At 39.6% G+C, this 18,144-nt stretch overlaps 1 protein-coding gene across 2 annotated transcripts in view; it reads left to right on the top strand.

Annotated features, from left to right (window-relative positions):
• Positions 1–7,050: 7,050 nt before the first annotated feature.
• kif26ab (kinesin family member 26Ab) overlaps positions 7,051–18,144 on the top strand; it is a 78,445-nt gene continuing 67,351 nt past the window's right edge. Inside the window, exons 1-2 of one of the 2 annotated variants that reach the window (XM_089004423.1) lie at positions 7,051–7,362; positions 9,554–9,772. In XM_089004423.1, coding sequence (XP_088860549.1) covers positions 7,228–7,362; positions 9,554–9,772 — 354 coding nt within the window. In that variant the 5' untranslated portion in view covers positions 7,051–7,227. Of the gene's footprint in view, positions 7,363–9,144; positions 9,395–9,553; positions 9,773–18,144 lie in introns of those variants that run through there. The other variant, XM_089004424.1, reaches the window with a different exon arrangement.

An 18,144-nucleotide genomic window follows, 5' to 3' on the forward strand; every position in this document is an offset into this window, starting at 1 on the left:
GAATGTGGTCTCCCTGATTGAGTGGTTCTCGACAGTTCAACAGTTCTTTGAAAAAATTGTGAAATGTTTAGGACCACTTGACCAGTCAGACATTTGCTGCTTAGAAAGCATCGACCCTTCCGTTTCGTTGGAGTAAAAAAACCTCTCTAGGCTCCCATTTGATGATTTTTCTAAAACCGTTTACATTTTAGCTGCGTCTGTTTCTGCCTCTTTATGCTCAAGCAAAAATTTACCATGAAAAAAAAAATGGCACAGGGCTCTTAAAAAACAAAGAACCGGGTTTACTTGGATCACTCCTCTGGCACACGTCCGGTTGTTTACAGCTCGACAGCTTTACTCGTATTTTCTCTCTTTATTGTTGCTGTGATTAAAGGTCCTGATTAAAACAAGTCATTAAAAATAATTGGTCTCCGTTGAGTCAGTTTGGAAGTGAACAGTCAACCTGGGTGGACAATCATGGACAATCATTGCTGCGGAAAGACAACATCAGCTCTATAAAGCTCATTTGGACTGTAAACTACTTAGGATGTTGGTTGGTCGCAAATAGTTTGAAAGTAGTCAGTTATTTTTTTGTTAGAGATTAATTTGTTCAACTTTCAAGTGAAAAAAAAAAATATTTTGTTTCGTGAGAGCATGTCAGATTTGGACCTAAGTCGATTTACTTTCATGTTTCATTGATGGCTCTCCAGAAGAAATGACAGGCACCTTTCTCTTTTTGCAAACAGCCATTTTAGAAAAACGTTTTGCTTTATATATTTTTTATGAACCGGGAGGAATGAAGTGTATTTTAATGACAAAATTCTACATTTGATTTTTCATACGTTGAATTATTTGTATTTATTTGCATTTTGTAATTTTTGTTCAATATTTGTTACTACAGCATAATTTTTTCAAGTGATCGGGAAATACAATTTTGAGTTAAATTTACGTTATTTGAAGTGTTGCGTATACAGTTACAATATTGTTATTTTTTTTATGATGACAGCGTTTTGACCCTAAACACTTTATATTATTCTCAATAGGAATAGTAGTCACATAGTTCGAGGCTCAAATCTCGTCTCTACACTTCCTGTGTGAAATTATTTCCGTGCTTTTCACTGCTTTTCTGTGGGTATGCTCCTCCCCCAAAAAATCACGCCTGTCACGCCCGTGCCAAACGGTTAAAACAGTACCCTCTTGTGGCCATTTTTGAAACTACAATTACCTTCAGCCTCTGTGCGTCATCGAAAATGTGCATATCATGCAAAATCACTTTCAGAGGAATAAAACATGTATTACAATGAATTAAAATCAAATCTAATCAACTTTATGAAGTGATATCTTTTCATCCTGAGCAAGATTGAGTTAAAATGACGACAGGGTTTTGATTGATTTATATTGTGGAGAACATGTGGGTTTGAATGTACAATAATAATACATCTGTGTAAGCTCTCAGTCGTACAGGAGTGGTCCATCGATGAGAAGGTTTCTTCAGCCGTCATCTGTACAAAAGTGAAGGTTTCGGACGTTTCGCCTCCTATCCAAGAGGCTTCGTCAGCGAACTAAAGTCTGACTGATCGTATCAGCCCTATTTATATATCCCTAATGTCCAGACATGGTGGCGCCGGACACAGCTATGATAGGTCCCTACTCTCAGGTTGGGGGGGCAGAGGACCCCTCCCTGTGGCCCCACTGATTGTTCCTACATTCCTGACTAACGACTGGCCTATTACTCCCACTCCCACCGGTATCACCTCATCAGCATAACGACCCTCATCAGCATTACGAAAGTTGCCTAACCTGTTTTGCCTAAGCAGGCTATTGTATGAACGATCCAAATTGAACATCACCCCACCAGACCGGTTTAATGAAGGATTTTGTTGTTTTATAAGAATCGCTTCTTTTACCCCCCTTTCAAACCATCTATGTTCTTTCGCTAAGATTTTAACCTCATTGTCGTCAAATGAGTGGTTGCTAGCTTTTAGGTGCAAATGTACTGCCGATTGAGGCCCACTAGTATTATCCCTGCGATGTTGATAAAGTCTTTTTTTGAGAATTTGTTGAGTCTCCCCAATGTACTGCTCTTTACAATTTTCATTCATGAACGCACCATGCACCCATGATCCCCATTGTCTCCTCTCCCTTTGATGCGTTGTTCCACGCGGCAGAACTATCAATATTTGCTAAACGGTTCTCACAAACCCCCTGTCCATGCATGCGTCGCGGGTCTCACGAGCATGTCTTAAGACACGAGAGGCCTTAATGAGATGCCCAGAGCCATTTCCTTGTACGTGCACAATTGCAGCAGATGTAGCAGCTCAAGTCCCGAGGGGTTCCCCCCTACCCATGGAATTTCATCAGATCCAGACCTCTTCCACCGAGGGGTGTGGATCAGAGTGACAGACGTGTTAAATCATCTTTACTATGGATTGTAATAATCAGCCTAGTGACAAGCCCCTGCCTCCACACCCTCACAAATAAGTGTGTACTCATGGCTGTCAGATGGTGACATTTTGTTTGTAGGTGCAATCATTGATTCAACCCTAAAATAGCAATTATTCAACAGCACGGTTGAAATAGCAAATGTTCATGTAGTCTAATCGTCTTATTTTTATGACAATGAACTTCAAACTTTGATTATCACTTTGCCTACAAAGTTCAGAATTATACTCACACGTATACACACACAGCAATAATATTACTTTGTTGGAATTAAGGTCTGTGGTTTCATATTTAAAATCAATTGTTGGCTGTCATCATAGAATAATAATAATAATAACACATTTAATTTCTAAGCGCCTTTCAAAACTCTCAAGGACACTTTACAGTCACTGGATTTTTTTGTGCGCGTGAGCAGCGGCAGCCATTCGCGCCAGCGTTCACTCTACCCGGAAGTGATGAACCCAATGCATTGAAAACAAATGTTCGCTGAGAAATACAATACAATACAATAAAATGAAACAAAATCAAATACAATAACATAAAAACATTAAAATACATTATAAGAAAAAAAAAAAACAAAATAAAATAGAATAACTTGAAATACCTTAAAAAAAATGATACCAAGGAACTAAACCAAAGTGAATTGAGGATAATTTAGACAAAAGTAGATTTTTACACCTTCTTGTGACATTTATAGAATCAGAATCATCTTTATTGGCCAAGTATGTAGAACACACAAGAAATTTGTCTCCGGTAGAACACGCTGCACTAGTATCATCATCAAAAAACATAACAAATAAGTGTGGAGGACACTAGATAGCTAGATAACTATTAGCCATCTATTAGCTAGCTAACTAACTAGCTTTCTATCTATTTGAGTTACTTCCGGGTTGAGTGAACGCTCGCGCGTGTTGTTGCCCGCTGCTCACCCACAAAAAACTTATCCTGTGACTGTAAAGTGACCTTGAGAATTTTGAAAGGCGCTTATAAATCAAATGTATTATTATTATTATTATTATTATTGTTATTATTATTATTATTAAGGGCTAATCTAATTTAAGCTGTTTAAATGTCTGGTGGGTTTGGTGCACATGGATCGGTAGCGCCTGTCTGAGTGGAGTACGTAGCTGGAAAAGTTGGTGAGCAGGGTGCAAAGGGTTCAGTAGGATTTTCCACGCTCTTGTCTTGGTTCTTGCAGTGAGTGTGCAAGTCCTCGAGTAAGGGAAGGGCGGTGCCAATGATTTTTTTTTTTCCCGCCGTCCTAACTGTCCGTTCAAATCATATTTTGCCCATTTTTTTGGCGGCCCCGAACCAAACTGTGATGGAAGGAGGTAATATAGATTGTGTCTAGGTTGATGCCATTCTCTCACAGAAGGCACCAACACCAAATTTATGTCATGCTACCAAATATGCATCATGAGTAATTTAATGTGCAATGATTTGACTTTTTGAAATTTGCAATATTAAAGCAAAAATTCCACTGAAGACCAAAACAAAACTGAAATTGGAAAGAAAACTGGACTGGTTGATGGAGATATATTTTCATTTGCTGTCCGAGATGCCCTTGCGGGTATTGAAACTGCAATTGCTTTGAGTGTAAATTTGTCCTGTGCAGATTTGTTATCTAGGCTAGTGGAACAAACGCTGCAGCATGAACACACCAGTGAATTAAATTTCCCCTGAGGGAGACGATTAAGTGATTAATTTTTTTCTGTATATACACTGATACCTCAGCTTACGAACTTAATTGGTTCCCAGAATATGTGTGTGAGGCGAAAAGTTCGTCTGCCAAACATTTATTTCCCATAAGAAACCACTAAAAATGAGAATAATCCGTTTCCAGGTCTCCATAAAACATAATTTTCCACTAAATAAGCGTTAAAACTCCATAAAATATACCTTATTTTATGTATAATAAATGTGGTGTTGTATTGTAATTAAAGAAATAAACTGTACTGTATAATAAATTTGTTTTATTTACCTTTGTGATGATCGTTGATGTAGTTGCCTCTTGATGATAATCGAGTGAAGTTGCCGTGCTTTCTCTGCGATAATACCCTCACACACTGTCCCCTGCTAGCTGCTTTTCGTTAATCCAAATCAATAGAAGTTTTTCAACCTCTTCTAATCCCTGAGACCGTTGCTTCGACAACACAGAAACACCCTTGCCACACGTGGCAATGGTTGACTTAGCATCCTTGTAGTGGGACGCTAAGTCACACAAACGCACACCTCATTCCTGTTTTTCAATGATCTCCTTCTGCTCGACCGTAATTTTCTTTGGTGTCCACTAGCCTGTGATGGCGTCTTTTTTTGGACCCAAAAAAGCAAAAGTATCCACTCGATAACGAACCATGTCTGCATGGAGTGCACTGAAAGAAAGTGGGTGTGGAAAACTAGTCCGCCAGCCATTGTGGCGCTCCGTGTGTTTCCCGAAAACTAGTTTGTATGCCAAGATTATATTCTCGCGAATTTAATGTTCTTAAAGCGAAAAGTTCGAAACCTAAAGCTTTCGTAAACTTAGATATCACTGTATTAGATTAAAAAAAATCACAACTGCAAGCGGGTGGAATCCTTTTGCGAAACTATACAGTTGAAATGCTTTGATATTTTTGACCTCCCAAAAATATGACTGATTTTCTGATTCTTATTTAAAGAAAAGGACGATGTTATAGAGTAATCCCTCATTTTTTTCAAGGTTAATGGGGACCAGGACCACCCGTATAGACCAAAATCCGCGAAGTAGAGTTCTATAATAATCACAACTCACATGATAAGACAGATGGGGGATCTGAGCGGGGCTGACAACATTAACAGCCAATCCCATGGCTGTAAATCATGAGATATCATGCTGTCATTGGGTGATGTCAGCGCTACAGCCATGTGCAAAACCTCGGAGTCATTCGGCATTTTTTTTTATTCTGAATGTTTTTTTTCCCCCTTAAAAAATATTTGCGCTTCACTGAAACCATGATAATTGAACCGCGAATTAGCGAAGGATCACTGTAATGTATATATTGGTTTCCCCAGCCCCCCCCCCCCAATTCCACTCAGTCTGAGTGGAATTCCAATTGAAATGGACACAGACTAATGATTTCCCTGGATCAAACAAAGCCAACGGTGCACAACCATTCAATTGGCGTGATAATAAGACACACGCCCGCTGGAAATGCTATTGTGAAAGCTATTCCTTGACTATTGATCTACACTCATGAAGTCTTATTGGCTTCTCCGTCGCAATTTTAAAGATGAACAGAGGTCATGGTAAAGTTTTATCGGCGAAAACAGACATGCTGAGGCAGCAATGCTGATTAGGGTTCAATACATACGGCATAACTGTCCATCAAAATCAATCCGAATCCACTCATAGTTGATCACTTTATATCTATTAGCTAGCTAGATAGCTAGCTTTCTTTCTATTTGAGTTGTGAGTTTTGAAAGGCGCTTAGAAATGAAATGGATTATTTTCTTTGTTTAGTCATGATTAGTGGTGTTGATGTATTTATTTATTTTTACTCCCAAATTTATATTTAAGGAAAAGAAGAAGCTATCTAGCTGGCTGGATAGCGGGTGGCTAGCTTGTTAGCGAATGGCTAGCTAGCTTAGCTGGCTATTTGCTATCTAGTAGCTCACTACGGTCTAGCTGGCTGGCTATTATCTATCTATTGGCTATCTATTAGCTCGCTAGCTAGCTTTCGATCTGTTTTAGTTACTTCCGAGTTGAGTGAACGCTGGCGCGTGTGGCAGCCGATGCTCACCCACAGAAAAACGTGTCCTGTGACTGTAAAGTGACCTTGAGAGTTTTGAAAGGCGCTTAGAAATGAAATTGATTATTTTCTTTGTTTATTTATGATTGGTGGTGTTTATGTATTCATTTATTTTTACTCCCAAATGTATATTTAAGGAAAAGAAGAAGCTATCTAGCTGGCGGGATAGCGGATGGCTAGCTAGTTAGCGAATAGCTAGCTAGCTTAGCTGGCTATTTGCTATCTAGCTAGCTTAGCTGGCTATTCGCTATCTATTAGCTAGCTATGGTTTAGCTGGCTGGCTATTAGCTATCTATTAGCTAGCTAGCAGGCTTTTTATATGTTTTAGTTACTTCCGGGTTGAGTGAACGCTGGTGCGTGTGGCAGCCGCTGCTCACCCACAGAAAGACTTATCCTGTGACTGTAAAGTGACCTTGAAAGTTTTGAAACGCACTGATAAATGAAATGTATTATTATTATTATATTTGTCACGTAATCAGCGATGCTATCACTATTCAGCAGGATATACAACCTGTAAGGAAAATCAAAGCACATATGGCATCATTAAATAGGAACAGATGAGGTCATTCGGTTACACGCAAAATGACTGCGGGTGTCCATGTGAACGTTATGGGACACGCGGGCAGATATCATTAGTGATGATTGCTTGGAATGTCATGGTGATACATATTTGCATCCAGACTCTTGTGTGTATCGTGAATAGGGGGAGGAGAGAGAGAATGGACGGGAGGAGGGAGAGAGAGGAATAGAGTTAAAAGGGGTGGGTGATGGGGAAGCAAGAGAGCAGAGGAGAGCAGAGGGTCCTCCTCAAATGATGTCCTAGAAGTATCCCAGTGAATGGGGATTGGATCCTATGGATTATTTTTTTTTTAATTATTTTTAAGCAACAGTGCTGTGGATTCTTGTATTTAAAAGAAATAGCATGTGGAGTTTTTTTTCTTCTTTTTGACGGGATACAAACACTTTTTGGTTTAGATGGCGCGAGGGATGCGATAGGACGAGTGGGATATAACTGTAGGTGACATTTCCAGCCACCGTAATGGCTTTACCGAACTCACCGGGCTCTTCTGGAGGGGGCAAACCCGAGCCCAACCTCATCGACCTGGGTACTATCTTTGTTGATTCTGACATTATCTTTGGATTTACCAGTCACTTGCTGAAAAGAAAAAAGAAGGTAAATGCACTCTGACTCAGAGTTATACGAAATGGGGGTTGTTCTTTTGCAAAAAAAAGGCATTCATCAAGTGGTGCGCCATACTTGAAAATCTTGAACCCATAGTACCTTATTCAAAACATGAAAGTTTGCTTTAATCAGAATTGAATTAAAATTTGCATCATTGTGCATGTAAAATATCTTGATTTTTAATATAAGCATGTAATCATCTACATTACAAAAAATGTGGACACATGACAAAGCGTGAGATAGTGATTTAGATGATTGTGTGTTCTTTATTCCACTTTATATGGAAAACTCATCGTTACTTTTATCAATCAGTCTAAATTGAAATTTGACCAAACCATTGTATCCGATTGTAAAACATAGCCTATTTTTAAACAAAAAGAGTAAAGAACAAAATGAAATAAAACTTAAAAAAAAAACCACACACACACACACAGACCCAAATCAAATATTTCCCCTGTTATATTTCAACATCAGAATCATATTTATTGTAAGTATGTATGTAAGTATGTAGAACACACAAGGAATTTGTTTCCAGTAGAACCCGCTGCACTAGTATCATCATCAAAAACCTGCAGAAGAAATATCCTGTGACAAGTGTCCTTGAGAGTTTTGAAAGGCGCTTATAAATGAAATGTATTATTATTATTATTATTATTATTATTATTATTATTATTATAAAAAAATTGCAAAGAGGCACTATACATTCACTTTAAAAAGGCCATTCAAGGGCACCATGTTGTTCTTTTGGTGTTTCACTAATAATAATACATTACATTTTAAGCGCCTTTCAAAGCTCTCAAGGAAACTTTACAGTCACAGACAAGCATAGGTACGATAATAAATAAAATGCAATCACAAATACAATGCAATGAATAAAATACAATTATAAATAGAAACAAGAGAGAGCTACACAGAAAATGCATTTTTAAATAGGTGGGTTTTGAGATGGGTCTTGAAGGTGGGAAGAGAATCGATGTTACGAATAGACTGCTGTCATTTACGTCATTCTCACCATGAAATATTAAAAGTTGACTTATGAAATATTTAACCTAAACTCAGTTCCCCCCGCACTCCCCTGCTATTCGGGTAAAGGTATTACCACCGTTTACCAGATTGTGGCGCCAGAGTAACGTCAAATATGCTCAAGCGTGGCAACACCGAAATGCCCATTTTGGGCGTCATTTTAACCGACTTTTATTTTAAAAATGAAATCAAATTAATGTCAAATGTAATACAGTCTATTGATTAATCTGGTATCATTCTGTTATTTGTAATTTAGTTTTAGGATTTTCCCACCTCAAAAAAATGTAAGAGAACGTTTTTTAGGAGTGTTCAAAACATTCTCCAAAACAATAAATAAACAAATACATAAACGAGCTGCCATGTTTACACGGTATTTGTACTGACTTTTGTTTTAAAAAACTTATTGAAATTTGCGTCCAATTTAGCTTCTTGAAGGCAACACTGAAATGCCCATTTTGTGTGTCATTTTTAATGACTTTTTTTATGACATCACATTTACGTCAAATTTAACACAGTCAATAGGTCAATGTGGTATAATTCTGTTATTTGTATTTTCGAGATACTATTTTAAGTTTTACGATTTCCCCATCCCAGAAAAAAAACGTAAGAGAACGTTTTTTAGGGGTGTTCAAAACATTCATAAAAACATATACAAAGGAAAAAAATACCCAAATAAACAACCCGACATGTTTAAACGGTATTTGTACTGGGTTTGCGCTAATGGTTGGACTTTTAGCCCTCCCATTCTGACCCCATCATACCGCCTCTCGCCCAAACACTGGCGGTGCACTGCTTTCCAAACTCCTCTGGAACACTTTGAGGTGGAGTCCAACAGATGACAAGTCACCATCAAGTCATCTCCACAGCCGATATGCCTCGTCTACGTCTCGATTACAAACGTTGAGGCGGCTTGTCTCGTAAAGCTGCATTGCCTAATAAGTGTACAATGAATGCACCTGGGGACGGCCAGCCTGTTGTTGACGAAGGGGGGCATCCAAGAGTAAGTTTTTCTAATACGCGATTTGGTTGAATTCATTCTGAAACATGCTTTCTTTTGTCAAAATCCACATTTATTCAAGATCTGGTGCTCGAGTTGTTGCCTTTAGCGTGACAGGTGGAATTAACAAACATTAATCTTTTTTTCCAACCCGTACTGAAGTTGGAGGGATGTCCGCCTGGAGAGTCTCCAGCCACCCCCAGGAAGAGGCTCCTCTCAGCGGAGGACGCTCGCTGCAGCACCCGGCCAGCCCCGGAGGGTGCCGGCTCTGTTTCTTTACCCGAGACGGAGGAGAAGGGAGGTTTTTGTGACAACTGTCAGAAGAAAGTGTCTGAGCTGAGGAAGCTGGCGTTGAGCCTGACTGACCAAACTTCATTCAAGGTAAGTCGAGTTTATCTCAAATTTAAAACTTATGCTTTTGGAGTATACAGTACACACAGTAAATAGAGTATAGACCTAATTGAATGACACGGAGGAAGTTGTATTTGTATTTTTTTCTCAAAGCTCAAAATGTACACAAATTCCACTACCCACAAAAATTTAGGATGTGGGGTTGAACCTAAAATGCTCTATAACTTTAACAGGTGGATTTAATTTAACTCATTCACTGCCAGATGATGTGCAAAAACGTGTCCACTCCAGTGTCAGGGTTTTTGTCATTGTCTGTTGAATTCCAGGAACTACTGTATATTGAGTTTTAGAACTACATAAACATTCAATGCAGCATAAGAAACCTTAGACTCTCTTCTTTCATCAGAAAGAAATAGTTAATTCCTAAATTATATGGATTTGGAGTTATATGAGCTTGAAATGATGACGACTGTCCAAAATACAATACCATCCATACATAGTTTGAGATGAAAAAGGAGAAAATAAAAGTGTCCTTTCACTATTTTTGTTACTTCAAAGGCTGTATGCATGCTTCTCCTGTGCTGAAATACAAAAGAGCGTAGTTACATTCATTGGCAGAAATAAATAAGTTAGTGTGTTCACTCCAACAATGGCGCAAACCTCCCTTTTGACCTGTTGCTCATAAGTAAAAATACTGAAAGATAGAAATCTCCACCAAGTTAGACTGCATTTTGCACTTTTTAGACAACATTTTAGTGGAAAACTTTGCTTCAAATCTACCTGACATGTTGTAGCTGCCCACGGAAAAATTGTTTATCATGGTGCCTAGCTTCAAAAGCATCCATGGGTGCCAGAGAGGTTTGTCAATTTTGAAAGTGGGCCATTGTTTGGTTTAAACAATGCTTATCTCTTCGTTTTGCTGCTGGGTCTAAGAAAGGGGATTGACGGGGGTGGGAGGACTGAACTCAACCAGCCACTTTGTAGACTGAGGAGGAAGTTGTGTCCCAGTCGACCTTCAATGCGCATTGAAAGTGTTCCTGTATGTCTGCGCTCGCAGTTCCCACCACTGTTAAATATAGGCTCCGAGTCCACTGTTGTTGTGACGGGCCACTATTTCCCCCAGGCACGGTATTCCTTTTGTTGTCTCATTTTTAGTGAGGCAGTCTCAAAAGTTAGATTAGGTTACAACTCTTCAAAGTTCTCCTTCCAAATCCCATAGCAGCTGATGTTCAGACGGGTGGGGGTTGAGGGAGCAGGTATGCAAGGGACAAGGGGCACCTGGGCTGTGAGGTCCATACATCTTCATGTGTGGTCTGTGCTTAGTGCATATCAGATCCATATTTGGTATCAGGTAGGACAAGACATTGAGCTTCCTGTTTAGTGCTATTCACCCATGGGAACTGCCCCCTCTCCTGCCCCCCTTTAGTGCAGGACCATTCAACCGCACTTTATGGCCTTCACTAGGTGCTGTCTCTGCTGTCATATGGTCATTTTGAACTTGTTGAGAGCTAAATTGGACCATAACACATTCACTGCCATCCTCAAATTTAGTCTGGATTTGAAAATGTGACATGGAGCGCCATTCCTGAATTTGTTCGGGTTTTGGTTTTTCCAATGGGGGTTGCTGATAAAGCGCTGGTAGACCGCTGGCAGTGTTTTTGAATCTTCGAGTGGGCGATGACGTTGAAATCACACACCTCGCAGCCTCGGCACAGTTGGGCTGTTAGGGAAATTCACTATTGTCACGATCTGGTTGGTGACCAACGGGTGGCGCTGTCGGTCCTGCCTGCAGCCGCACAGGTGTTGGTCGTTCCAGTCAGTGGCAGTTAAAAGGACTCCCGGCATGACCATTCGGTGTCGGGTCATTGTACTGTGTATGTGTTTGCTTCACCCTGTCAGGTTTGTTTCATTTCGACAGATTTTTACCCATGGTTTTCTTTGATACTTTGTACTTTTCTGTTGGGATGACTTTGATGTTTTAGATTTTGTTCATGCTGACTTTATTTTAATACAATTTGTCAAATACAACCTGCTGCTCCCTCCTGCCTGCTTTTTTGGGATCCAGCACCATCACCACCTCACAAACCGTGACAACTATATGAACACATTTTAAACATCTTTTCTTCTTTACTTCGTTTTGTTTTCTCAGACTTTCTGTCATGACGTCACATCCTGTCCGTCTTTACAGAAAGCTCTCCCAAACAACCCCTTCCTCTCTTCGTTCGAATCTTTTAGTTTTTACTTTTGATTCCTGCTTCATTAATAATCACCCTATTCCATCGAATTCTTTCTAATTCACTTCCCCAAGCTATGCAGAGCCACAACAGAAGGCTGAAAGAGCTCAGCCATGGCTCAGGAGCCACATGTTGCTGACACCCGATCTAACATTTGGCACGATAACATTGGAGTTCAGAATCCGAATCAGAAAAGCCTTTAATAGTCCCACAATGGGGAAATAGAAAGGGGGTTGGGGTGAATAGCATATTGTCAAATGGTATGGCCTCAGTGGCATTTGAGTATGAATTCTACACTGTGTTGGAACTCAGCTTTGTTCTGATGCAGATGCATTAACTGCAATCACAATTTCCGTTCTTTAACCTAGACGAAAAAAAACCACAGACACAAACAGTATCTTCTTTGTTGTGTGCCACTGTCCCCAATTATTTATTTGCCTCCACTTGATGGGTACCTGCAGGGAGTGACCGATTTAATACAACCGCTAAGAGCCTTTGATTCATTTAATATTTATGCAAATTTGAAGGTTTGTGGAAATTGTTTTTTTATATCTTTGTTTTAAGAAGAAACATGCAGAAATGGTTACGAACCCCCCAACCCAGCCTCTCTGACCTGATCAAACGGAAACTCACCCGCTTTTATTTGCATAATTAAAACCTATGGGCATTTTTTTCAATAGAGAGAAGCAGATTCAAGCTTATTGTGGTTGGACACGGTGGCTCGGAATTGCGGAAAAGAAAGAGAGCCATATACTGTACTATAAAACTCTGACTTCAAAGTAGCAAATTAGCACTTTGGGGTAATCACAGACTCTGCAAACAGGACCTTGTGGTTGGGTGGCGAAAATCCTCACATGCCAACTCTTGCTTTGAGTCATGTTTTTTTGTTTTTGTGCCCTCCGCCATCTTATGAAATAAAGTCAGGATAGGGTCAGTGACCAAAAAAGGTGTTTGTGTGCAGCTCGTCGTCCGCAAATGAATGCGATCATCTTTCACAACATTTTTTTTTTTTTTGCCGTGGGCCACATTGTAGTTACGATTTCCTCCCAGGGGCCGTTATGAATTCTTGTTAACTCATTCACTGCCAGCTGTGTAAAAATGTGTACACTTCAGTACCAGGGTTTTTGTCATTGTCACTCAAATTCCAGGACCCACACAATATTGAGTTTTAGGACTACATAAACATTCAGCGCAGCATAAGAAACCTTAGACTTTCTTCTTTCATCCGAAAAGAAATAGTTAATTCCTAAATTATGTGGGTCTGGAGTTATATGAGCTTGAAATGGGGGTGGCTGTCCAAAATACAATGCAATACATACATATTGGTTTATGTAGCGCTTTAACAGAACAAAGTGGTAACATGGAAAAAAGGGAAATGCAGCCCCCGTGTGGAAGGAAAAAAACCTTGCCAGAGGTCTGGCCAGCATTTATCGACACCCCAGCAAGAAAAAAACACAACCTGAACAAATTCGGGAATGGCGCTCTACGTTATATTTTCAATTCCCGAATAAATTTGGGAATGGCAGTAAATGAGTTAAAATCCTTTTTGCAATTTCCACATGCCACAAAGCCATTTTTTAACCACCACAAGGAGGCACCTGCTAGTATGAAAATACAATTTGGTAGGAAAATGTTGACGATCACAATTGATACACTTTGCATACGAGGGAGGAGTTCGGTTTAGCCTGGGTTGTGAGTGGAAAACACAACATGGGCATGGGCAAAAATCAAATAACCCAAAGCCATTTGTTTTTCACCTTAATAAAAGATGAAATTGATTTTAAAAAATGTACCCTGTAAGCAACATGAACTCAATTCGCTTCACAGCTAGTGTTTATTGCCCCAAAATGTCAGTCTTGTTATAGCTTTCACGTGAAAATGTGCTTATGTAAGGGTTTTAGCTCCATGAACGTTTGGTAGTTGCAGACACTGCAGGTCACTGATGGAGTCAGCAGTGTTTAACACCCTCTCATAAACTCGACTTCATGAATATAAATGTAGTGTTGAATCCTGGTAGTTCAACCACCACACTAATTCATTAATAGAGACCTTCCTACAGGGTCCTTTCGGTCTCACATTCGTCTATTATGTGGAGCTGATTCCAAGTAACCTCATTTTAATGACAATAGTAGTTGGAATAGTGAAAAAAAAAAGGATGTGATGTATGCACGATGTGTCCAAATATATTACAGATGAATGTCTCCTCTGGAATCAATAAACCACCGGCCTTTTTGTCTATTGAATTAATAAAATCCTGGAAAGCAAATTAATCACAGCCGCCACATTTTTATTCATGGTGTGATGAGACGTATTTTTCTTCCCGCTTGACACTTCATACAATCGCACTGAATGAATCAGTCCACGGCTAAGAAAGCAGATGACTGTATTTGCCGGTGTATAAGACGCACCCAAAAGTCTTGATTTTCTTCAAAAGATCACCATGTGCCTTATACTCCGTTGCGCCTTATATTTCAAGTAATACTGAGCCACAACAGGTGGTAGTGCGTAACCTCAGCCTCTACCACAGACGCTCCCCAACATACGAATGAGATATGTTCGGAACGGTCATTCATAATGTGAATTTGTTCGAAAGTTGCTTTCAGTGACCCTAATGAAGAATAAGCGGGATGGAAAATGGATTAGATAACAATAAAATAAGCATTTTCATATGTGTAGTTCGGAATTTCACTTCATTGAAAGTACCGTTCTCATTTCTTTTTTGCCAATCATTCCCTCTTCCCACACACAGATTTCAATAGCTGTCACTCAGCAGTGCTGCCGTGGTTGAAAATCCGACAAGGACATTGCATTGTTTGTGCTTATAAGGCGGTGTTGCATCAGGCTTTTGTGTCAGGTTTTGATTACCTTCGACTTTCATGGCCTGGAAGAGGTATAGACTGCCTGTTTGGCAAACTCAAGGACTAAATAACTGTCAGCCTTTGAGAAAATTTTTTTTACAAAGTTTCGCAGATTTAAAGGACAACCGACACCCTTGGACCAGTTGTATCCATAATTTGTAAAATCACTTCAAATGACTTCTATTTTACGAAGATTCCACTGCATATAGCTATATTTTACGTTTTAAGACTCGCGCTGAATATCCAGGAAGTCTTGTTTTTGATGCCTGACGTGATGTCACGTCTGGAACGCCCCTGACTGAGAAAGCGACACACAATGCATTTTGGGTACTTTGTTTGGTCTGAAAACTTCGTGTTAATCCGTGTTGATGGTGAGATCAGAAGGAAAACACATAACGCTGAATCATTGTGTATTGCACCAAGACTACTATTTGATACTAGTTGACAAAAAATCCCAGCAGACAAATCAGCCCATTTCCAATGGAGCTTGGGCGCCATCTTGTGGATTTTCTGGGACGCTACATTGGAGTCCTGACGGCTCGAATTGATCAGGAAGTACTTCTTTAATCGATTGCAAACATTTATGCTTTCCTCTTCAGGACTATTTGAATCAAATTCATAACTGGATAAGTAACAAGAAAGCATCTTCTCCGAATCTGAAGCAATTGTTTTGATTCTAGAGCAAGGCAAGACGCCCTGCTGTGACGTCACGAACAAGGGGGCGGGACCTTCTGAAACTCGACATTTCCAAGGTCATTTTGAAGTGGTTTTGGGACATTTTTACTGATGTTTTGCATTTGACTAAAAATATCAGCCTGCGTGTTTGGGGTATTTTAGATGCTATAAAACGTTTTTTCTGATGTCAGTTAGGAAACAAAAAAATGCTGTTGGTTGTTCTTTAAACGAGAATTGGAGCACAACATCCTGTTCAACTCAAAGCACCTCTGCCACTATGGCTCCGAACGCTCATGTTCACATTGAACAGTGTAAATAAATGCGTAAATCGACTGAATGAATCGACTCTCTTCACATCATACATGGCCGCTGTGTGACTTGTTGTTTTACGGCATGTGTCTGTGCGGAGCACGGAGTGATAATGTGGTGTCAAGTGGTGCACAGACCTCAAGCATCAGTCATGCCTCTCCGCTACTCTGCCATGTTGTATTTGTGAACACCCGCAGCTGCTCCCCGCCAATTTACCCCTTGACTCAAATTCTTTTGTTTACTCTTTGTGCAGCTGCCCACCGCATTTGTTGTGATGATTACCTTTTTGGGGCTCCGGCACATCATAATTACAGTAAAGTCGTTATATCGATATCGGATATATCGATAGTCCCGGTTATATCGATACTATTTCTATGCACGCACGGAGAAAATTACATGCAAACAGGGTCGGATATATCGATAGTCCCGGTTATATCGATATTTTTCGGACTCCCTTGAATATCGATATAACGAGACTTTACTGTATTTCTCTTTCGGCATGACTCTTGACGATTAAATGCTGCTAATAATGGTTCACAGATGATTTTATACTACTGTATGTTCCGTACTATAAGGTGCACCTACTAGTATTCAATGTTCTCAAAAGTATATTAAATGTTCAGTAAAAGCAAGTTGTTAGATTTGAAGTAGTTGTGAACGCACGTTATAAACAATGGCGGGCCGTCAGGGCCTGCAAGACCTTCTCTGCTGGCCTAAAAATATCGGAATCACAGACTGATTAATCCTATTTTGTCCATGAATTCTTATTAAATAATTACAAAGTGTCTTTCATATGCTGGCATGTTATTAGTACAATTAATCAGTGGTGGGCCATCAGGGCCTGCAGGGCCTTCTCTGCTGGCTTAAAAATATCTGCATCACAGACTAATTTGAATTATATTTTGTCCATGAATTCATAATAAATAATTCCAAATTATCTTTCAATTTCCTTTCATTGCTTTTCCTCTATTGTGCTGCTTTCAGATGTGTGTTTTTGTATTCTAAGTACAGTAAAGTCTCGTTATATCGATATCGGATATATCGATAGTCCCGGTTATATCGATACTATTTCTATGCACGCACGGAGAAAATTACATGCAAACAGGGTCGGATATATTGATAGTCCCGGTTATATCGATATTTTTTCGGACTCCCTTGAATATCGATATAACGAGACTTTACTGTATTTAGCCAATCACATTTCAGCCATTATTTGTTACCAGGGTCAGAAATCGACCTGGACGCCTTCACAATCAGTTCTGCAGGCTCTGTCGCGTTAAATGCAATGTCGATGACTCTGTTGCTTTAACCAATCAGATTTCGAGTTTGCAACTCAAGGCCTGCTTGCAGGCGCTGGAAACGCGCAAATTATGATTGGCTTGTCACACGATTGGCTAGTAACTAGCCAATCATAGTATCACTAGCCACTAGTGATAAGTGTATACTGGCCAGAGCTAGCGTAATGTATCTGTAGCGAGCTGCATAAGCAAATACAGTGAGACCTCAACTTACGAATTTAATTGGTTTCCAGAGAGAGTGTGTAAGGCGAAAAGTGTGTATCTCAAAAAAATAATTCCCATAGGAAACCATTAAAATGGGAATAATCCGTTCCTGGGTTTCCATAAAATATACTTTTCAACAAATAAGCCTTAAAACTACACACAACATACCTTATTATATGTATAATAAATGTGCTATTGTATTATAATGAAGGAAATACACTGCATTGTATCATAAAGTCACTTTATTTACATTTGTGATGGTCATCGATGGCTTGATGGAATGGCGTTGGAGGTCGAAGTTAAAAGGGAATTGCTGTTTGGAAAGAGAGGCACATGACATGAGGACTGTAATTAAAGAAATAAACTGTGCTGTAAAATAAAGTTTTATTTACCTTTTTGATGGTCGTTGATGGCTTATGGAAGGAGAGTGACCTTCCATAAGGACTGTTGGTAACTTAACCTCTGGTGCTGTTCGGTCGTGTGCTTCCGCCGAAGATCACTCCGCCAGACATGGTGGGTGTGTATTATGAAAATAGTGCTTATTATAAGGTTTAATTTTCAGAAATTTGACGTTTGTAAGACGAAAAGTTTGTAAGATAAGGTGTTTGTAAGTTGAGTTCTCACTGTAAATTGTTGTGTTGATTTAATTGCGGTTTTGTCAACCCACAATAGCTGAAGCAGGAGAAGAAATGGATTTGGTTGCTAATGTTCGAAAACTTTCATATTCTCACCCGAGCATGAAGGTGCCTGGCCTGATGCTGGCTTGGCGCTTTTCCAGCTCATTACAGGTAATGATACCGCTCTATTCCCAAGTCACCCACTTT

Source organism: Hippocampus bargibanti, linkage group LG09 (genome assembly GCF_051943395.1).
Source record: "Hippocampus bargibanti isolate YZ-2025 linkage group LG09, ASM5194339v1, whole genome shotgun sequence".
Lineage (NCBI taxonomy): Eukaryota > Metazoa > Chordata > Actinopteri > Syngnathiformes > Syngnathidae > Hippocampus > Hippocampus bargibanti.